Source organism: Aspergillus pseudotamarii, assembly GCF_009193445.1.
Source record: "Aspergillus pseudotamarii strain CBS 117625 unplaced genomic scaffold BDV38scaffold_90, whole genome shotgun sequence".
Lineage (NCBI taxonomy): Eukaryota > Fungi > Ascomycota > Eurotiomycetes > Eurotiales > Aspergillaceae > Aspergillus > Aspergillus pseudotamarii.
In genome coordinates, this window is record NW_022475104.1 from 80,943 (window position 1) to 95,969 (window position 15,027).

The 15,027-nt window shown below is 48.4% G+C and overlaps 9 protein-coding genes across 9 annotated transcripts; 7 read left to right on the forward strand and 2 right to left on the reverse strand.

The window, feature by feature from the left end:
- Positions 1-332: 332 nt before the first annotated feature.
- On the forward strand, positions 333-1,364 carry BDV38DRAFT_275386 (MDR family NADP-dependent oxidoreductase; the record flags this gene model as incomplete). Its single annotated transcript, XM_032058013.1, has 1 exon — positions 333-1,364. The coding sequence occupies one exon, from the start codon at positions 333-335 to the stop codon at positions 1,362-1,364; it is 1,032 nt and encodes a 343-aa protein (XP_031908186.1).
- Positions 1,365-2,583: 1,219 nt separating this feature from the next.
- BDV38DRAFT_288052 (transcription factor domain-containing protein) lies at positions 2,584-3,896 on the forward strand (the record flags this gene model as incomplete). Its single annotated transcript, XM_032060980.1, has 3 exons — positions 2,584-2,665; positions 2,710-2,764; positions 2,813-3,896. 3 exons carry the CDS (start codon positions 2,584-2,586, stop codon positions 3,894-3,896), a joined length of 1,221 nt encoding a protein of 406 aa, XP_031908187.1.
- Positions 3,897-4,462: 566 nt separating this feature from the next.
- Positions 4,463-5,715, reverse strand: BDV38DRAFT_275387 (SDR family oxidoreductase; the record flags this gene model as incomplete). The annotated part of the gene is made up of 6 exons (XM_032058014.1): positions 4,463-4,584; positions 4,638-4,788; positions 4,867-5,066; positions 5,128-5,291; positions 5,345-5,603; positions 5,661-5,715. The coding sequence occupies 6 exons, from the start codon at positions 5,713-5,715 to the stop codon at positions 4,463-4,465; spliced, it is 951 nt and encodes a 316-aa protein (XP_031908188.1).
- A 784-nt stretch (positions 5,716-6,499) lies between these two features.
- On the forward strand, positions 6,500-7,539 carry BDV38DRAFT_262210 (uncharacterized protein). The gene is made up of 2 exons (XM_032056083.1): positions 6,500-6,690; positions 6,825-7,539. Exons 1-2 carry the CDS (start codon positions 6,529-6,531, stop codon positions 7,320-7,322), a joined length of 660 nt encoding a protein of 219 aa, XP_031908189.1. The 5' UTR covers positions 6,500-6,528; the 3' UTR covers positions 7,323-7,539.
- Positions 7,540-7,927: 388 nt separating this feature from the next.
- On the forward strand, positions 7,928-9,632 carry BDV38DRAFT_288055 (cytochrome P450; the record flags this gene model as incomplete). The annotated part of the gene is made up of 4 exons (XM_032060981.1): positions 7,928-8,294; positions 8,378-8,578; positions 8,634-9,385; positions 9,435-9,632. 4 exons carry the CDS (start codon positions 7,928-7,930, stop codon positions 9,630-9,632), a joined length of 1,518 nt encoding a protein of 505 aa, XP_031908190.1.
- A 901-nt stretch (positions 9,633-10,533) lies between these two features.
- On the forward strand, positions 10,534-11,673 carry BDV38DRAFT_275390 (uncharacterized protein; the record flags this gene model as incomplete). The annotated part of the gene is made up of 4 exons (XM_032058015.1): positions 10,534-10,703; positions 10,788-10,889; positions 11,025-11,414; positions 11,448-11,673. 4 exons carry the CDS (start codon positions 10,534-10,536, stop codon positions 11,671-11,673), a joined length of 888 nt encoding a protein of 295 aa, XP_031908191.1.
- Positions 11,674-11,762: 89 nt separating this feature from the next.
- On the reverse strand, positions 11,763-12,270 carry BDV38DRAFT_262213 (uncharacterized protein; the record flags this gene model as incomplete). The annotated part of the gene is made up of 1 exon (XM_032056084.1): positions 11,763-12,270. A coding segment is annotated over exon 1 (235 nt), but the record flags the coding sequence as incomplete, so codon positions are not given.
- On the forward strand, positions 12,155-12,586 carry BDV38DRAFT_275391 (uncharacterized protein; the record flags this gene model as incomplete). Its single annotated transcript, XM_032058016.1, has 1 exon — positions 12,155-12,586. One exon carries the CDS (start codon positions 12,155-12,157, stop codon positions 12,584-12,586), a length of 432 nt encoding a protein of 143 aa, XP_031908193.1.
- A 705-nt stretch (positions 12,587-13,291) lies between these two features.
- Positions 13,292-15,026, forward strand: BDV38DRAFT_224178 (uncharacterized protein). Its single transcript, XM_032052830.1, has 2 exons — positions 13,292-13,693; positions 13,781-15,026. The coding sequence occupies exons 1-2, from the start codon at positions 13,454-13,456 to the stop codon at positions 14,633-14,635; spliced, it is 1,095 nt and encodes a 364-aa protein (XP_031908194.1). The 5' UTR covers positions 13,292-13,453; the 3' UTR covers positions 14,636-15,026.
- Position 15,027: the final 1 nt, after the last annotated feature.

The following is a 15,027-nucleotide window of genomic DNA, read 5'->3' on the forward strand; positions in this document are numbered from 1 at the left end:
GGGACGGGCAGATCAAATCCTCCGCCAGGACCCACTACAACCACGCTTTCCTTTACTTATCCTGATCGTCAGGGTCCACACAATATGGGAACGTTGGTGAACTTCTCGGTGCTCTGACTAATTTGTGCCTCCTCCATTCACTATACTTCGAACATCTTCTCGATGGGTGGACTTGAAATGTCTATGGCAGCCTTGCAGCCCAGGGCTGGCCGTTGCCCTATCGTTATTTTATAAGAAGACAGAGAATTCCACGACTTGATCTTTTTCGTTCATCACTTCTTCGATCAAAGTCCATTTAATATATCCTCCCGTCTTTTAAATATTACCACATGATGAGCTCCAACAAGGCCTTGATCTTCAAACAGATCCCAAAGGGATACCCTGTCCCTGGGGAAGATCTGACCATTCAACCAGCGTTATACGACAAAAATACCGCCCCAGTTGAGAACGGTATTGTTGTACAATCCTTATATGCTAGTTTCGACCCCTACATGCGGGGTCGCATGAGACCCGCGGACGCGACATCGTATATCCCGGCATTTGAGTTGGATAAGCCCATTGACAGCTTTGGTATTGCCAAGGTTATTCGCTCTAATAACGCTTCTTACAAAGAGGGAGACATCGTCATCGGCCAAATCCCGATCCAAGAGGTTGTCTCACTAGATGAGGGTTCCATTGCCAAAGTCCGCCTCCTGCAAAATCCCCTGGGGATTGACTTGAGCGTTTTCCTGGGTGCCCTTGGTATGCCTGGTCTCACAGCATTTTCGTCCTTTTATAAGATTGGTAAACCCAAGCAGGGTGAAACAATCTTTATTTCCGCTGCCAGTGGCGCCGTTGGTCAGGTTGTTGGCCAGCTCGCGAAGCACGAAGGCTTGAAAGTCATTGGTAGTGTGGGCTCGGATGAGAAACTGGATTTTATTTTGAATGAGCTTGGATTCGATGGTGGCTTCAACTATAAGAAAGAGACGCCTGCGAGTGCCCTTGCTCGGCTTGCCCCCCAGGGGTTGGATATCTACTATGAAAATGTTGGAGGCGAACATCTCGAGGCTGCCATTGATGCCTTGAATCAGTTCGGCCGCATCGTCGCTTGTGGAATGATTTCCGAGTACAATAGTGCTCCGCATCCGATTAAGAACCTACACAAGGTTGTTACCAAGAGTCTTGAGATGCGTGGATTTATTGTCGCAAACCCAGGCTTTGCCGATGCCTACATGGAGGAGCACCAGAAGAAGGTACAAAAGTGGATTAGCGAAGGGACTTTCAAGGCTCTGACCCATGAGACTGTTGGTATCGAAAACGCAGCTGAGGGTTTGGTGGGCATTTTCTATGGCAGGAACAAAGGCAAAGCTGTCCTGAAGTTCTAATTGTGTACATAATCATGATCCCAACACAATAAACATGCCCTTCTCAAATAGCTTTCTAAATGTGATTGTAGATGCTATGACGGAGGTGTCTTATGTTAAGAAATCGAAGTGATCATCAACAAGTATGATAGAAAGCAGAAGCCTCTTCAGCAGATTACTAGCATATCCAGCGAGTGTACCTATTCGACTGGTACTTGAATTTGGCTGTATTTTTTTCTATCTTAGAGATAACTACCTCGAAGGTGTTCTGTTTACTCTAGATATACGAGTTTCGAATTGAGAGTCAGTGAAACAGCCCGTCTCGCAGGCCGACCTGTATCTGGTTAGTCTGACCCATATTGCCTTAATACAGCCCCATTCATATAAGTCCCAGTTGCCCAATTAATGGGAAGCAATGCATTTGCTTTAGAGTAAGTGGAGAGACCTTTCAATCTCTAGGCCCTGTTCATACGCGGTCGAATAATCTATCCGCCGCTAGCTGCTGCAGTGAAATTGGCACACATTCAGAAAAGGCATCAAGACCGTGAGAAGGAAGAAAGAGCACACTCGTTGACATGCAAATACCACACAAGGCATATTGCAGCACGGTTACAGATATCAATGAACCTAGACAGATTGTCAGTAAGCACGCGTGCGTTGGTCATGCAAGTGTCACCATTCCACTGACTTGGTCTATATCATATACTAGTTAAGCTGGGCATAGTCAGAGCAAGGGAAAAGATTGAAATAAACCTACCGAGCGGCATCATGGTAATGCTGTTGAACGCCTCGGTTGGCCCAAATACCGCTTGGAGCATGGCAAAAGCACATTGGATATAAACACCGGCACTTATACTGATAACGACTGTGTTTCATTCTGCCACCGCTTTACGGAATCAATACCCCGTACCACACGTTGTTAATCGGGCTTGGACCAGCCATTATACTACAATATGTTATGTTTATCCGAGCACTACAGCACTTCTCACTGGATAAACAGGGAATTACGATATTATGATAGTATGTACATGCTTACCGATGCGACCAACCACTCGGCTCCACATCGGCAGTGATTAACCGAGTGCTGTTTCCCCGCATCTTACGACGACTCCGGTCGATCTCCCGCATCGTTGCCAAGCGCTCTGATTCAGAACCGTCGTACTCCGATACAACTCTATCCTCTTAGGGTAAACATACCCTTTAGAAAAGCAACTTGCATGATAAACTATTTCTACGCACAATGTCCCACCGTCAATGGTTGTGCAGCGTCTGTTCTGCTCACTTTACTCGGATGGAGCATCTCAGGCGGCATCTCAGATCACGTATGCAGCCCACCCATGGCCATGAAGTTGGCTAACAGCCGCAGATGACAATGAGCGGCCATACGCATGCGCGCTATGTCAGAGAACCTTTACGCGAAAGTACGTTTGATGGACACCGTTTCTGATCGCGTGACTCTAATGTCGCAGAGATGCAATGAAACGTCATGAGAAAACATGCAAAGCACAGCCCAGTGTCATCAATGATCATGACACGCTGCCCCCCATGTATAATAGGGGGAATGGTCACAGTGCCAACGAAGCTCTTTTCCAAAACACAGACCTAGACGTAGCTGGCGACGACGCTTGCCTAGCCAATATTCCTACTTCGTCGGATTTCGAAGCCCTCGATCTGTTGTACTCCCAAGATCTAACACCAGATAGCACAGCCCTGGCGGGGAGATTAGAATTCCTAGCATACTTTACAAGCGCCAATGGGATGGCGACTTTCTTGGACCAGGATACGCTCAAACAATGGCAGATGATGTTACTAGAGCATGAACGACATATTGAAGTGTACGGATACGACTGTGACGCGACGGGCCTGCGTGAGACTTGTCATTCAGCTAGGATACACGTCTTTCCCAATTCATGGGGAGACGCCTTTGAGACTACGATCGACCCGTCTGTGGTACATATGACCCCTGACGACTCAGATCTTCTTTTTCTTAGAAGTCAAGAGATCATTCATGATCTCCGAGCTCTCATTGCTCGGAAAGCGGACCAAAGTATCATCGAGCTGGACTGGAGCCCCTCAGTGCAAGAATCATGCAGTACCTTGTTTGCACCCAACAACATGCGCCGCTTCTTGGGATATTTCTGGTCCCTCTGGTACCCAAACTGTCCGATTGTGCACCGACCATCTTTTAATCCACAGACAGCACCACTGACCCTATTATGTGTTATGGTAATTATCGGGGCTTGTCTTTCACCCCATGATGGAGATGAGTTGCGTGCAAGGATGTGGCTCGACACTGTGGAAGAATTGGTATTCAGCAACGAGATATTCCAGGAAAAGTCTGCCATGGCAACCACACCACCTGTCCTCGAAGGACAAACAGAATGGAAGAAGAGGCGTGTAGAGTGCCTGCAGATGACATACTTAATATGTTCATTACAAAAAAGAGAGGGCTCCATCAAGGCACAGACGAGAAGTCGCAGATACCGGCATACAATGATGGTCACGGTAAGTCTTCTCATGTCGGTACTTTCGCTGTACCGCGGGTGGTGGTGATACGCTGTTAGTGTGTAATTTACAGCTTGTTGCCAGGTACATTGTGAGAACCCTCCGTGAAAGGACATGATGAATGGAGGTATAAATGCTAATAGATAGAAAGGGAGTACATCAAGACGTAGATAATGAGAGGTGTTAGGGAAGTCGGAAGCCTGAAATCAGCAACTGTGAAACTAGGTAGCGGTGATAGTTATAGAAAAGGAGAGTCGCAGTTGAAGTACGATATTATGCTACTATCGCTACGCATCAAATCTGAGCATCAGGGGTGATCGTGAGAATAGAAGAGAACATACACGTCTCACCCAAAGGTAATTTGGGGCTTTTATGTCTATTGTTATGCTGGTAGCTTTGAAGGTTGAGTGAATACGAGTGTCCCAGAGCTACAGTACTCAGGACCATACTGGGCTGAGGCCTATGGCAACTACCTTTGGAACGGGATTAGACTGACTACAGGTGCAACAATATTGTGGGTCGAGGGCGAGAGATAAAATGCACAACTGTATATCAGATTGAAGATCTAAACTATCGTTATATATAAAGCATATTCACAGAATGCAAAAATCAATTCAAAGCTTCGATTTCTGTCCCTTCACATTAGGAACGGCGTCTCCCGAAAGAAGGAAGTCGGGATATGGCAGGCTTCCCGATGCTGCACCACCAGCAGACATACGCCAGCTTGCACCGTCAACTGCAAAAGTCAGTAAGTCGGCTTCTTCTTCTCAGTGACACGTGGGTACATACCAACTAGTGTCTGACCAGAGACATAGCTCCCGGTATCAGCAAAGAGGTACACTGTGGCATCAGCAATGTCCCGGATAGAACCAAAGCGTCCGAGGGGCTGCGTCTTTATGTATCCTTCCATAGCATCGGCAGGAACCAAGCGATCCACACCCTGATCCAGTCAGTATGAATGTGATTGTTGATGTAAAAAAAAAAAAAAAAAAAAGAAAAAAAGGATTTTTGAGCGTACCTCTGTCGATGCAATTGGGCCCGGGGCAATAATATTGGACGTCACGCCTAGAGGGCCAAATTCAATGGCAACACTGTGCGACAGGGCATCGACGCCAGCTTTAGCTACTGACACATGCGTCTGGAAGGGCATGGTCCTGTAATGGATGGTAGCGCTAACGAAAATGATGCGTCCACCGGTGCCTAGCGGAGACGGCTTCACTAAATAGCAACTCAGCATATCTCTCGCGATAGCATAGATAGCTCATTGAATACTACTCACGGGACTTGGAGTCGACCTTGTGCTTATTGGCAGACTCAACCAGGTACGGAATGGTTGCTTTCAGGGTGTTATAAGAACCCAGGACATCAATGTCCATCACCGACTTAAAAGCGTTGACCGAGAGCTGGTTGATCGAAGCGAGGAAGTTCCCAGCAGCACCAGCGCTGAACAACGTTAATTGAAGTAATCAGACAAAGACGAGAGGTTTCACTCTTACATAACATAGTCTATACCACCAAGCTCCTTGACACAGCGGTCCACTGCATCTTTCAGACTATCGAACTTGCGCACATCAACTGCACCGATGCCAATGACCTTGGCACCTGGACGAGCCGTGGCGATGTCCTGGGCTGCTTTCTCGGTTTTTTCCACGTTCCTGCCAATGATGCAGGCGTTTGCACCCAGATGGACGAGGGCGCGGACCTGAGCACTGCAGATGGTTCCTGCGCCTCCGGTGCAGAAGACGACCTTATTTGCTATCCGCGTTCAGCGATATTCACGTGGCGCCCACTATATGACAAGGAAATACATACTGAAGAGGCCATCCTTCCACGTATCACTCAGGTATTCTGACTTGGCGAGTGGCATTTTGTCTATGAATGTATGTCACCGTTGTATGAAGGTATGGAGGTATGGAGGTATGGAGGTATGGAGGTATGGAGGTATGGAGGTATGGAGGTATGGAGGTATGGAGGTATGGAGGTATGGAGGTATGGAGGTATGGAGGTATGGTATGTACAACAGAGATAGAAGGTTGAAGTCTGGCGCCGAGTCGGTTCTTAATTGGCTTTTGCGGAGATGCTCCACCGAAGAAAGGGATGGATGGATCATTGGGGGGGGGGAAATGCCGCGGTTCGGTTGGAGCCTCGGGAGTGGTAACATCAAATCATTTAAATGTCTAATGAACACTGTCTAGTGCAGAGCAAGATGCGTATAAAGACTCTTGGCAAGAGACTACTTTGCTTAATCCCAGAATGAGTATAAGTAAGTTTATATACTAAGAATCCTCTTATGTTTATGAAGATATGCGATGCTCGAGATGTGGCTGCATATATCACGTGCATCTGTAGTCTTGGTGATATTGCTAAGAGTCTATTCCGGTATGACAAGTTTGTGTCAATCTGAAGAATCAATTCGTAAACTAACCTCCTCTCAATGATTTTCAAAGGTCTGCAATTAAGATGATTACCTATATAAATATGAATTTAATAAAATCACAGATGTATACATGAATGTACAGCTTCGGCCAATGCACCGGACGGGCTAATCCGGACACTCTGATTGGCCGCCTGGTATTGGGCCACTGTCACGACGTCATGTTTGACAAAACTCCACATGAATCAAACAATTTAATCTTCATTTATTCTTTTCTTTTCCTTCTCATCTCCAAACCCACCGTGAATGAGCCACTCTCAACTATCGCAAGGGATCTCTGATTATTTTGGCCTCTACTACTACACCCATAGAGCATTCTCCTTCTCAATAGCTCTATCACTCCCAATCATGGCCTGTCCACTCACCGTCAGCAAATTCGTGGGCACCGTCTCCCTCGGTCTTCTAACAGTAAGGCGTCCCTTCTATCGACATGAATAAAAAAGTTAACCCTCTCAAAACAACATACACCAACCACCACACTCCCAACCCCCCAACTCAAGAAAACAAACCCTAAAAGAACAGAAAAACTAATCAAAAATCAGGGCCTCTCCTACTCTGCCTCAACCGTAACCATCCCATCTCTATCTCTCCTCCCGACCTCCGCCAACGCCTCCCGCTCTCTTCGCGAAGTAAAGCGCCTAAATCGCAAGCACGGGCTGCGTCTCACCAACGTCGCCAATGGCTGTCTTCTCTTCGCATACTGCGCCTCCCCGAAACACCGCAAACACCCGTACCTGATCTGGATGGTCGCCACCTCGATCACGGGCACCTACGTCGCGGACTACTTCTTCCACCGGTCGATGGGCTTCAAGGCGTGGATCCAGAGTTTCGTCCAGGATGTCGGCTGCGCGTCGTTCGGTCGCAAAAACGTCCAGAAGAAGGAGGAGGATCTCGTCGTCGTGGAGGCGGAAGAGAATGTTAATGGCGAGAGTGTTCAGCGCGAGATGGATACGGAGCGGAGATTCCAGCGTGTGCGCGCCGTCTTCTCGGGTCTTGCGCTTGCAATGGGTATTGTTGGGCTTTGGGGGGATAGAAAATAGATTGGGAGGTTTTGGTTTGTTTGCATGGCCACGTGGGGGTTTTTATTTATTTTTTTAATTCTTGGATTTGATGGGGGCTTTGTATACCTGGGTAGCGGTGTATCTCCTCTCTGTATTTTCTTTTCGTTTGGCTCAGGGCGATAACTCTATAATATATGTTATGTATTTTGTCAGCGCAATGACATTGCTGGGATCCAATATAGTCCGTATATCATTCTTTTGAAACAAAAGTAGAATTCTCAACAAAATACACCACTCCTCGGAGTTCTTCGAAATTAAGAAGGCTGTCAACCAATTGATCTAGTGCTTCGTTGTCCCAAGAAAGCTGTAGATAGTATTACCCATCAGATACTAGATTTCAGTAAGCCATACAACCTCACAAACCCAGAATCCAATCAAGCTGCCCATCCCATAAGCTCCGCAGTGGCGGTGGGGGTGGGGGCGGAGAAGAATGATTAAACCAATCCCCGGATCCAGCAAACAAGCACTCACTTGCATCCGGCCGATCTATATAACGCATGCGGAAGCCCAATTTCCTTCTCTTCCTGAAGTATCATCTGCACAGCCAAATCCCCTAAAGAAAGCAAGAGGATTTATATTTCAAGATGTATATCCTACTCCTCCTCCCCGTTCTCGTCGTATCCTACCATGTTCTTCACCTCATCTACACTACTCTGACAACAAAATCCCTCCTGGCCGTTCCTGGGCCGCTCATCACTCGTCTCACGAAATTATGGTATTTTGATCGTGTCCGACGGGGCCACTTTGAAGAGGATAATGTCCGTCTTCATGAGCGATATGGTCCGGTTGTGCGTATCGCCCCGGACCATTACAGTATCAGTGACCGGGCCGCGGTGAAGCTGGTCTACGGGACGGGGACCAAGTTTACCAAGTCGGCATGGTACGAGGGGTGGAAGCACCCGAGTCCTGAGCGGTGGACGTTATTTCCCGATCGGGATGTTCGGAGACATGGTATGTTTTCTTTTTTCTGTCTTTCTGGTTCTCGTTTTCGCTCTGTAGTTTGTGCGAGAATATAGAGCTAAGGGCCGATGTAGCCGAAACGAGGAAGAGATTCTCAGGATTGTATTCGATGAGCTCGTTGGTGCACTATGAGGAATTTGTGGACCATTGTGCCGATATCTTTTCCCAGCGGTTGACGGAGTACGCGCAGAAGGAAGGAAGTCTCAATCTTGGGCACTGGTTCCAGTGCTATGCTTTTGACGTGATTGGGGAGATTACATTTGGAAAGCGGTTCGGTGAGTACATATATGCGGTTATGGGTCTGAGATGGCTATGTATTGATGAAAATAGGGTTCTTGGACCAGGGCGATGACATTGAAGGTACCATCGCTGCGCTGCAGAAGACCATGGTGTACAGTACTCTGATCGGTATCTACCCGGAATGGCATCCGCGGTTATTTGACCTTCTGAGCCATTTTAGCTGGTCTGGCGCAGGCGGAAGAACGTACATCATGGGATATGTGCAGGATAAAATTCGCCGACACAGTGAGCCTGCCAAGCGTGATCCAGAGCAAGGGACGCTGCAGACGCAGGACTTCCTCGAGAAGATGATCCTCGCTCGAGACAAGGATCCAGAGAAGGTCACTGATTATCACTTATTCATGATGGGCTTGTCAAACGTGATTGCCGGATCAGATACCACCGCTATCAGTCTTTCATCAATAATGTACCACCTGCTGCACTATCCTGCGGTTCTGGAGAAACTTCGTCGCGAAGTGGATGACTTTACCGCGCAAGGCCGCTGCAGTGCTCGTGTGACGTTTAAAGAAAGTCAGGAAATGCCTTACTTCCAGGCTGTTATGAAGGAGGCTCTTCGTATGCACAGTGCCACTGGTCTCCCGCTGTGGAGGGTCGTTCCCGCGGGTGGTGCGGAGATTAGTGGATATTACTTTCCGGGAGGCACTACGGTAGGAATAAACACGTGGGTGGCACATTATGATGAAGAAATATACCCAGATGCAAAGAAATTTCGTCCAGAGCGCTGGATAGAGGCGGAGTCTGATCCGGAAAGACTGAAAATTATGAACGAGATGTACATGCCGGTAAGATCCCTGCTTCGTCTTCCTCAACAATAGCGTTAACTTCGGATAGTTTGGTCTCGGATCGAGAACATGTCTTGGAAAGCACATCTCCATTCTCGAAATGTCGAAATTGATTCCCCGTCTTATTCGGGACTTCGACTTTGTTACCACAAACCAGAAGTGGTCCACTGAGAACTACTGGTTTGTTAAGCCAACTGATTTCGTTGTGAAGGTCCGCAGGCGGACATCCAGCGTCAAACAAGCCTAGCTGGTATTCTTTCCTAACGGATATTATGTGAGAGGAGGTGCACTTAGACTCATTTGTCGATATTCCATTATCAATCCATTGACATCCACCATATCTGTATGGTCGTATCGAGATGATTCCCTCTGGCTTCTGGGAAGACTTCCCGATTGTACTCTAGCCACAATGATTCGTGCCAAATGCCAGAATTCGGCGGCATAACGTACAAAGCCTATTTTCTTCCAGATAGTGTGCGGATTATCCGGTGTGTATCTGTCTTCAGGAATTCTCTTGTTCCAGATACGTCCCCAGTTCGCCAATCCAGTCCGGACGGGCGTAAAGGTAGACTCGAAAATAAGCGAGTTCTGAAGACTAAATATGAGCGAGTGGAGTGCTATGCCATAGAATAGATCAGCAGCGGTTCGAATGTACATATGCTGGCACTTACATAGTACAACTGTACACATATTCAGAGTTCCCATTCGGGAAAATTCATGTACAAGATGATCGTCCAAGCTCCTCTGACAAATTCTCCTTACCACGGCCGACATTGACAGTCTTTCGCGCCAAAATATGCTGTCCTTCCATGCACTCAAGGTTGTGAAGCATTCTGTGGCTGATCCCGCTTGGAAGCATTCTTCTGGGCAGGCTATATCCATTTTCAATTCGGACACCACCATCCGTGGAGGTGAGTTGTGCAACATTGTGATCGCCGAGTCAATACAGAAAACATAAAGGAGGGATCTATAAAATGTTAACTAGTAGTTTATACATATTGCATATTCATCTCACCGTATTCGCTCTTCCTCGACAATAAATTTCCGCCACCAAGATTCTGAAGGGTCTTTCAACTCGAGATCCCGATGCGACGCAGAAAGACCAATATCTCTCACCAGCTTGTTCAACTGTGAGCATGGAAGCTATTATGAGGGACATACAACAATTTCTAAGAGATGAATATAGTCTCCAAACCAAAAACCAAGAGCTCATACAGACAGTCCGCGTACTGCTGTGTGAGAACGAAAAATACAGACAGGACCTCGAAGCCGCACACCAATCGTACCAGCTCGCGCAATATGCGTCGTGCGCTGCGCTGTAGATTTTCGAAACCCAGAAGCACTATTTTCGATCAGCCGAGAAGGCCTACACGAAAGCTCAAGAGCAGACAATGAGATATAGCGAGTTGCTGACTGACGCTTGTGTGAAGACGAAGGCGTTGGAGCCTCAGCTTCGCTTTCCGGGGTATACGATCGATCATTTGAATGGCATGTCGGAGGACGGGTAAGCTATGATCGACAAGTATTGGCGGCGCATGGGGCAGCTCGATAATGCGTGCTGGGCTGCGGACCTTTGTGCGTGGAAGTATAGCCTCGTCGAGGAAGGTGAGATTCTGGGGGAGATACTCTTTTGAATCAGTCATGCCGCTGATGAGATGGAGAGTCTCTGCAGGAGCTATCGGCAGTTCTTGGCTGATAAGATGGATATTGTCTCAGAGGTTGATGATGGGGGCGACGCTATGTGGCGTGCTGCCTCCTATTTGGCTAATTTGGAACGGGATTTAGATGCTTTGATCGATGGGGAATGGTCTGACTGTGGCCTAGATCCTGTCCTGAGGAGAAACCCAAGCATAATGTTTGAGGCCCAGACTAGTCGCGGAGCCAACGGAGCAAATGCGCAGATGCAAGAGGACAGTGAAAGTGAATATGAGCCACCCGAAACAATACGCCACTCATCTATTCCTATACCGCCAGGAGGTCATCCCAGTCTAGGAGAGGGGCAGATGTTTGCCAGCGGCACCCAGCCGCTGTAGGCAACGGCTGTAGGTGAGTGGATGGCAAGCTGCGTCACAAGATGGGTAGGACTGAGTGAGAGTGATGCAGGCCAAAACGACTGGTTTCATTTATATGGCACTGAAACGCAGGATACTTTCATGTTCAATGACCCACAGAATCCAGCCGGCCAGCCCAAAGATCCGCATACCTTTATTCTAGATGTAGAGCTTACTCAAGCATCGCAGGAAACCTTTGACTGTGCCATGCTTTATGCCCTGCCAACACAAGACTAGTGTGATGTGGTTCATAGAAATATAATGATTTCATTCAACTAAGACGGAGGCTACCAGTACCATAACCTGAACAGGGTGATGTATCACCTGGACAATGGACGACAATGGCGGCCCCTGACACAATGAGGGCTTCGGATCCTTTCCTTCCCACACAATTAACGGCTAACATGCTCGACGTTGATAGTTTTTCTACGAACATCTCTACGTCAATTTTAGTCCCCCCAGTCTAATCCCACAGCCACTCCGCATATCAAGAGCAATCTGGAAGAGCGAGAATAAGGAAGGCAAAAAGAGGCAGGAAGAAATGAGCATTTCAGGTATTTCGAGATCATTTCGACCATGGCATGCGGGGGTGATATATTTCCCAGTGAAGGCCAGAGCGCCAGCTCTACAACGACAATCAATACCAAGGCCCCGGCCAATAATAGACCGGCAGCGCATCAGAATCTCTCCGTCGCTTCAGGCTGCAGGCTACCAGGCTATGCATAATGCAGCAGGAGCTGAAGAACCGTCAATTTCTTCAATGCGCTACAAATCGTCCCGCTTCTATATGAATGGGGAGGGCGAGCTAGTTCCGATTCGGGATCCGTACCTTGATGTCAAACAAGAAATCGCTCCAGTAATTGAGCAACCATCTAGACAGGGAAGTGGTAAGGAACGGCAGAATCTGCAGAGCACATCCGCTCTGAGGGTTGGGGCCAAGTGGTGGCTATTACTGTTTTGCATCATATTCATGTGGTATACGCGACCCCGTAGCGAGACTAACCTCCAGGAATTGCCAGAAACAGACCAGGCACCGATAGACTTGCGTACGAGAATCCAGAGGAACCGGGACTCCGAATTTGAATTCATGCAAATGTTAGCCTACGAGATGAGCAAGAGAACGAATATACTTCCGATGGCATTGTGGTGACGTGACCTCCTGATTGTTTTGGTGTGCACACCTTTGGATACCTCATTAGTACAGTTCCAGAAAGGGTGCTCGTTCTCTTGGGCGAGGAAAAGCTCTCCCAACGCCCGGAGAAGAGCAACATCAAGGGCTGAACAGGCCAATCATTGAGGAGGCCACAGTGCAGGAGCGTTAGAGAGACCGTATCGTGACCCTTTCGCGGCAAACCACCGTGCCAGTCGCAACTTTCGGGAACATCTATGGAGTTGTTTTTTTTCTCGTATCATTTCTTCCCATCTAACCTGACGTCGGCATCATGGGTTTGGCCTTGTTAACTTTCTATGTAGGCCTTGACAGTGACAGTGAGAAACCGGAGGCGGCGGAGAAGGTTTAATCTGGCGCTGGACCATGATAGATGGGATCCTCGATATTGGTGGCTATTGTGAAATCTCGTTTTGGGGTAAAATTAATGTTGTTGTATATATTGAGTACTCTTGAACAGCATAAGCTTTCATTTACTGCAAATCCGAGTCTATTTTTAAGATGGAGTTCGAACGACGGCCCCAAGGAGGAGAGGACGCTAAACCCTATGAAGTAAAGCCTGGAACATAGTGTTGCGTCACGTACTCCGCCACCAGGCATTCATTCAGCGAACCAGAGGAATCCATAGCCGCCCTGTCCTTAATCTTCAGGCATACACATTTCCTTTATTCCCCCATTTCCATTCCCTCTAGCCTCTCTCTGGACTTCTTTCTTTCTCTCTTTTCCCCCCCATATCATCATTCATCGTCATCTCCTTTGTCTTCAGTCAGCTTCGGATCATATTCAACTGATCATACTTAATCTCTGTCCAACTCTCATGTCCATCTTCTAACTCCTTCCACCAACATCATGCATCTCCGCTCGTTCCTTCTCGGGAGCGCCGCCGTTCTAGGCGCCAACGCTTTCCTAGTCGTTCCGGAAGTCGAAGGAGAGGCCATCGCCTTTGAACCCGAATTTGCCGGTCTTCATCCTCTGGAATCTCACGCTTCCCAGCAGCAGAATGTCGATCTCCTTTGCACTGAGTGCCCTTTCAGAGAAGTCACCGAAAATGGCAAGGTCAGCTGGACTGACGGTTTCCAAACCGCTTTGGTAAGTGGATCCCCCCCCCGCCCATCGTAGTATAGGACTTGATAGTCTCGACCAAACTCATACAGAATCACTAATGATTCACTACAGTCGCTGAACTTCTCGATTGAGGATGGTTCCTTACTGGCCAACGGCCGTCAGATCTTCCCACCCCCTCCTCCAACCGTCATCACCGCGGTCCAGCGCCGTCTATCGGATGATGAGGAGTCGGAACCTATCCCGCTGGGATATGCCGTCGAGATGTTGCCACTGCCTTCTCCGCCAGAGGAACCTGTCGATTTGGTCGCTGTTCGCTTCACTGTCCTCGACTTGGACAGCCACCCGGTACCCCTGAACACCGTAGCAATCAGCCTCCTCCACGACCCCGAGGGTAACCTTTACATGGTCAAGACCGATATCGAGGACAACACCCCCAACCGTGTTTCTTGGAGACAGTGCCGCGGAAAGCCAATGTGCCTGAAGAGACTTTTGCTCAACCGCATTCGTGCGCTGTTTGCTGCTGCCAAAGCCCGTATGCTCGGAGTTATGGGTCCCAAGCCGCACTGCGGCCGTCCTCGTCCTTCTCACCCCCACCATGGTGGTATGCCATTCCCGCCCCAGGCGGAAGGCCACATGGGACGTCCCGGTCACCCTCACCACCACCATATGCACCATGGCCCTCACGGTAACTGGGAGCGCACTGCCTCTCGCGTTGTCCGCTTCATTGTCATCCCGGCTGCGCTGGGCGTTCTGGCAGGATTGGCTGCCAGTGCTGTGGGTATGTTGGTTGGCCAGGTGGTAGTGTTCTTGTGGCAGCGCTATCGCCGTTCTGACCGTGAGGAGTCTCTTGAGCAAGGTACTACTTCTGAGAAGCAGGGCTTGATGACCGAGGCTACCGATGACCTTCCCCCTGCCTACAGTGACGAGGAGGGCCCAGCCGAGGCAGCAGCGGACCACAAGAACTGAACTATTTTTACTTTTCCAGGCGTTGAGATAGACAGAATGTTTCTTCTGGGAAGGACAAAGGGTCGGCGGGAAGCTATCTCAGCTCTGCCAAAACAGGAATAGGATCTAGGCATTTGTTATTGGTTGGCAGCGACTTTTAGGGAAGATTGACTTCAAGCCTACTTTCTTTCATTTACCATCACCTTTTTTTTTCTACTTGGTCTACTATCTCCTTCATCCGTCCTTTTGTTATTACTATTTTGTATACTCTGCCCTCTCGGGAACATGCGTCGCCTGCGCATTTGAACAATTCCTGAGGGCTGTTGTGTAGTTCGGTTTTTTATGAGTTTAGGAATCGAAATTGTATTAGTCCCCGACTGGTGCAATGACCACACCCATGTATTGCTAGGGAA

Excerpts from the sequence above, each read along its gene's own strand:
- BDV38DRAFT_262210 (XM_032056083.1), top strand. The coding sequence starts at position 6,529 with ATGAGCCACTCTCAACTATCGCAAGGGATCTCTGATTATTTTGGCCTC. Across the intron at positions 6,691-6,824 it reads TCTCCCTCGGTCTTCTAACA|GGCCTCTCCTACTCTGCCTC; the intron begins GTAAGGCGTCCC and ends ATCAAAAATCAG.
- BDV38DRAFT_224178 (XM_032052830.1), top strand. The coding sequence starts at position 13,454 with ATGCATCTCCGCTCGTTCCTTCTCGGGAGCGCCGCCGTTCTAGGCGCC. Across the intron at positions 13,694-13,780 it reads ACGGTTTCCAAACCGCTTTG|TCGCTGAACTTCTCGATTGA; the intron begins GTAAGTGGATCC and ends GATTCACTACAG.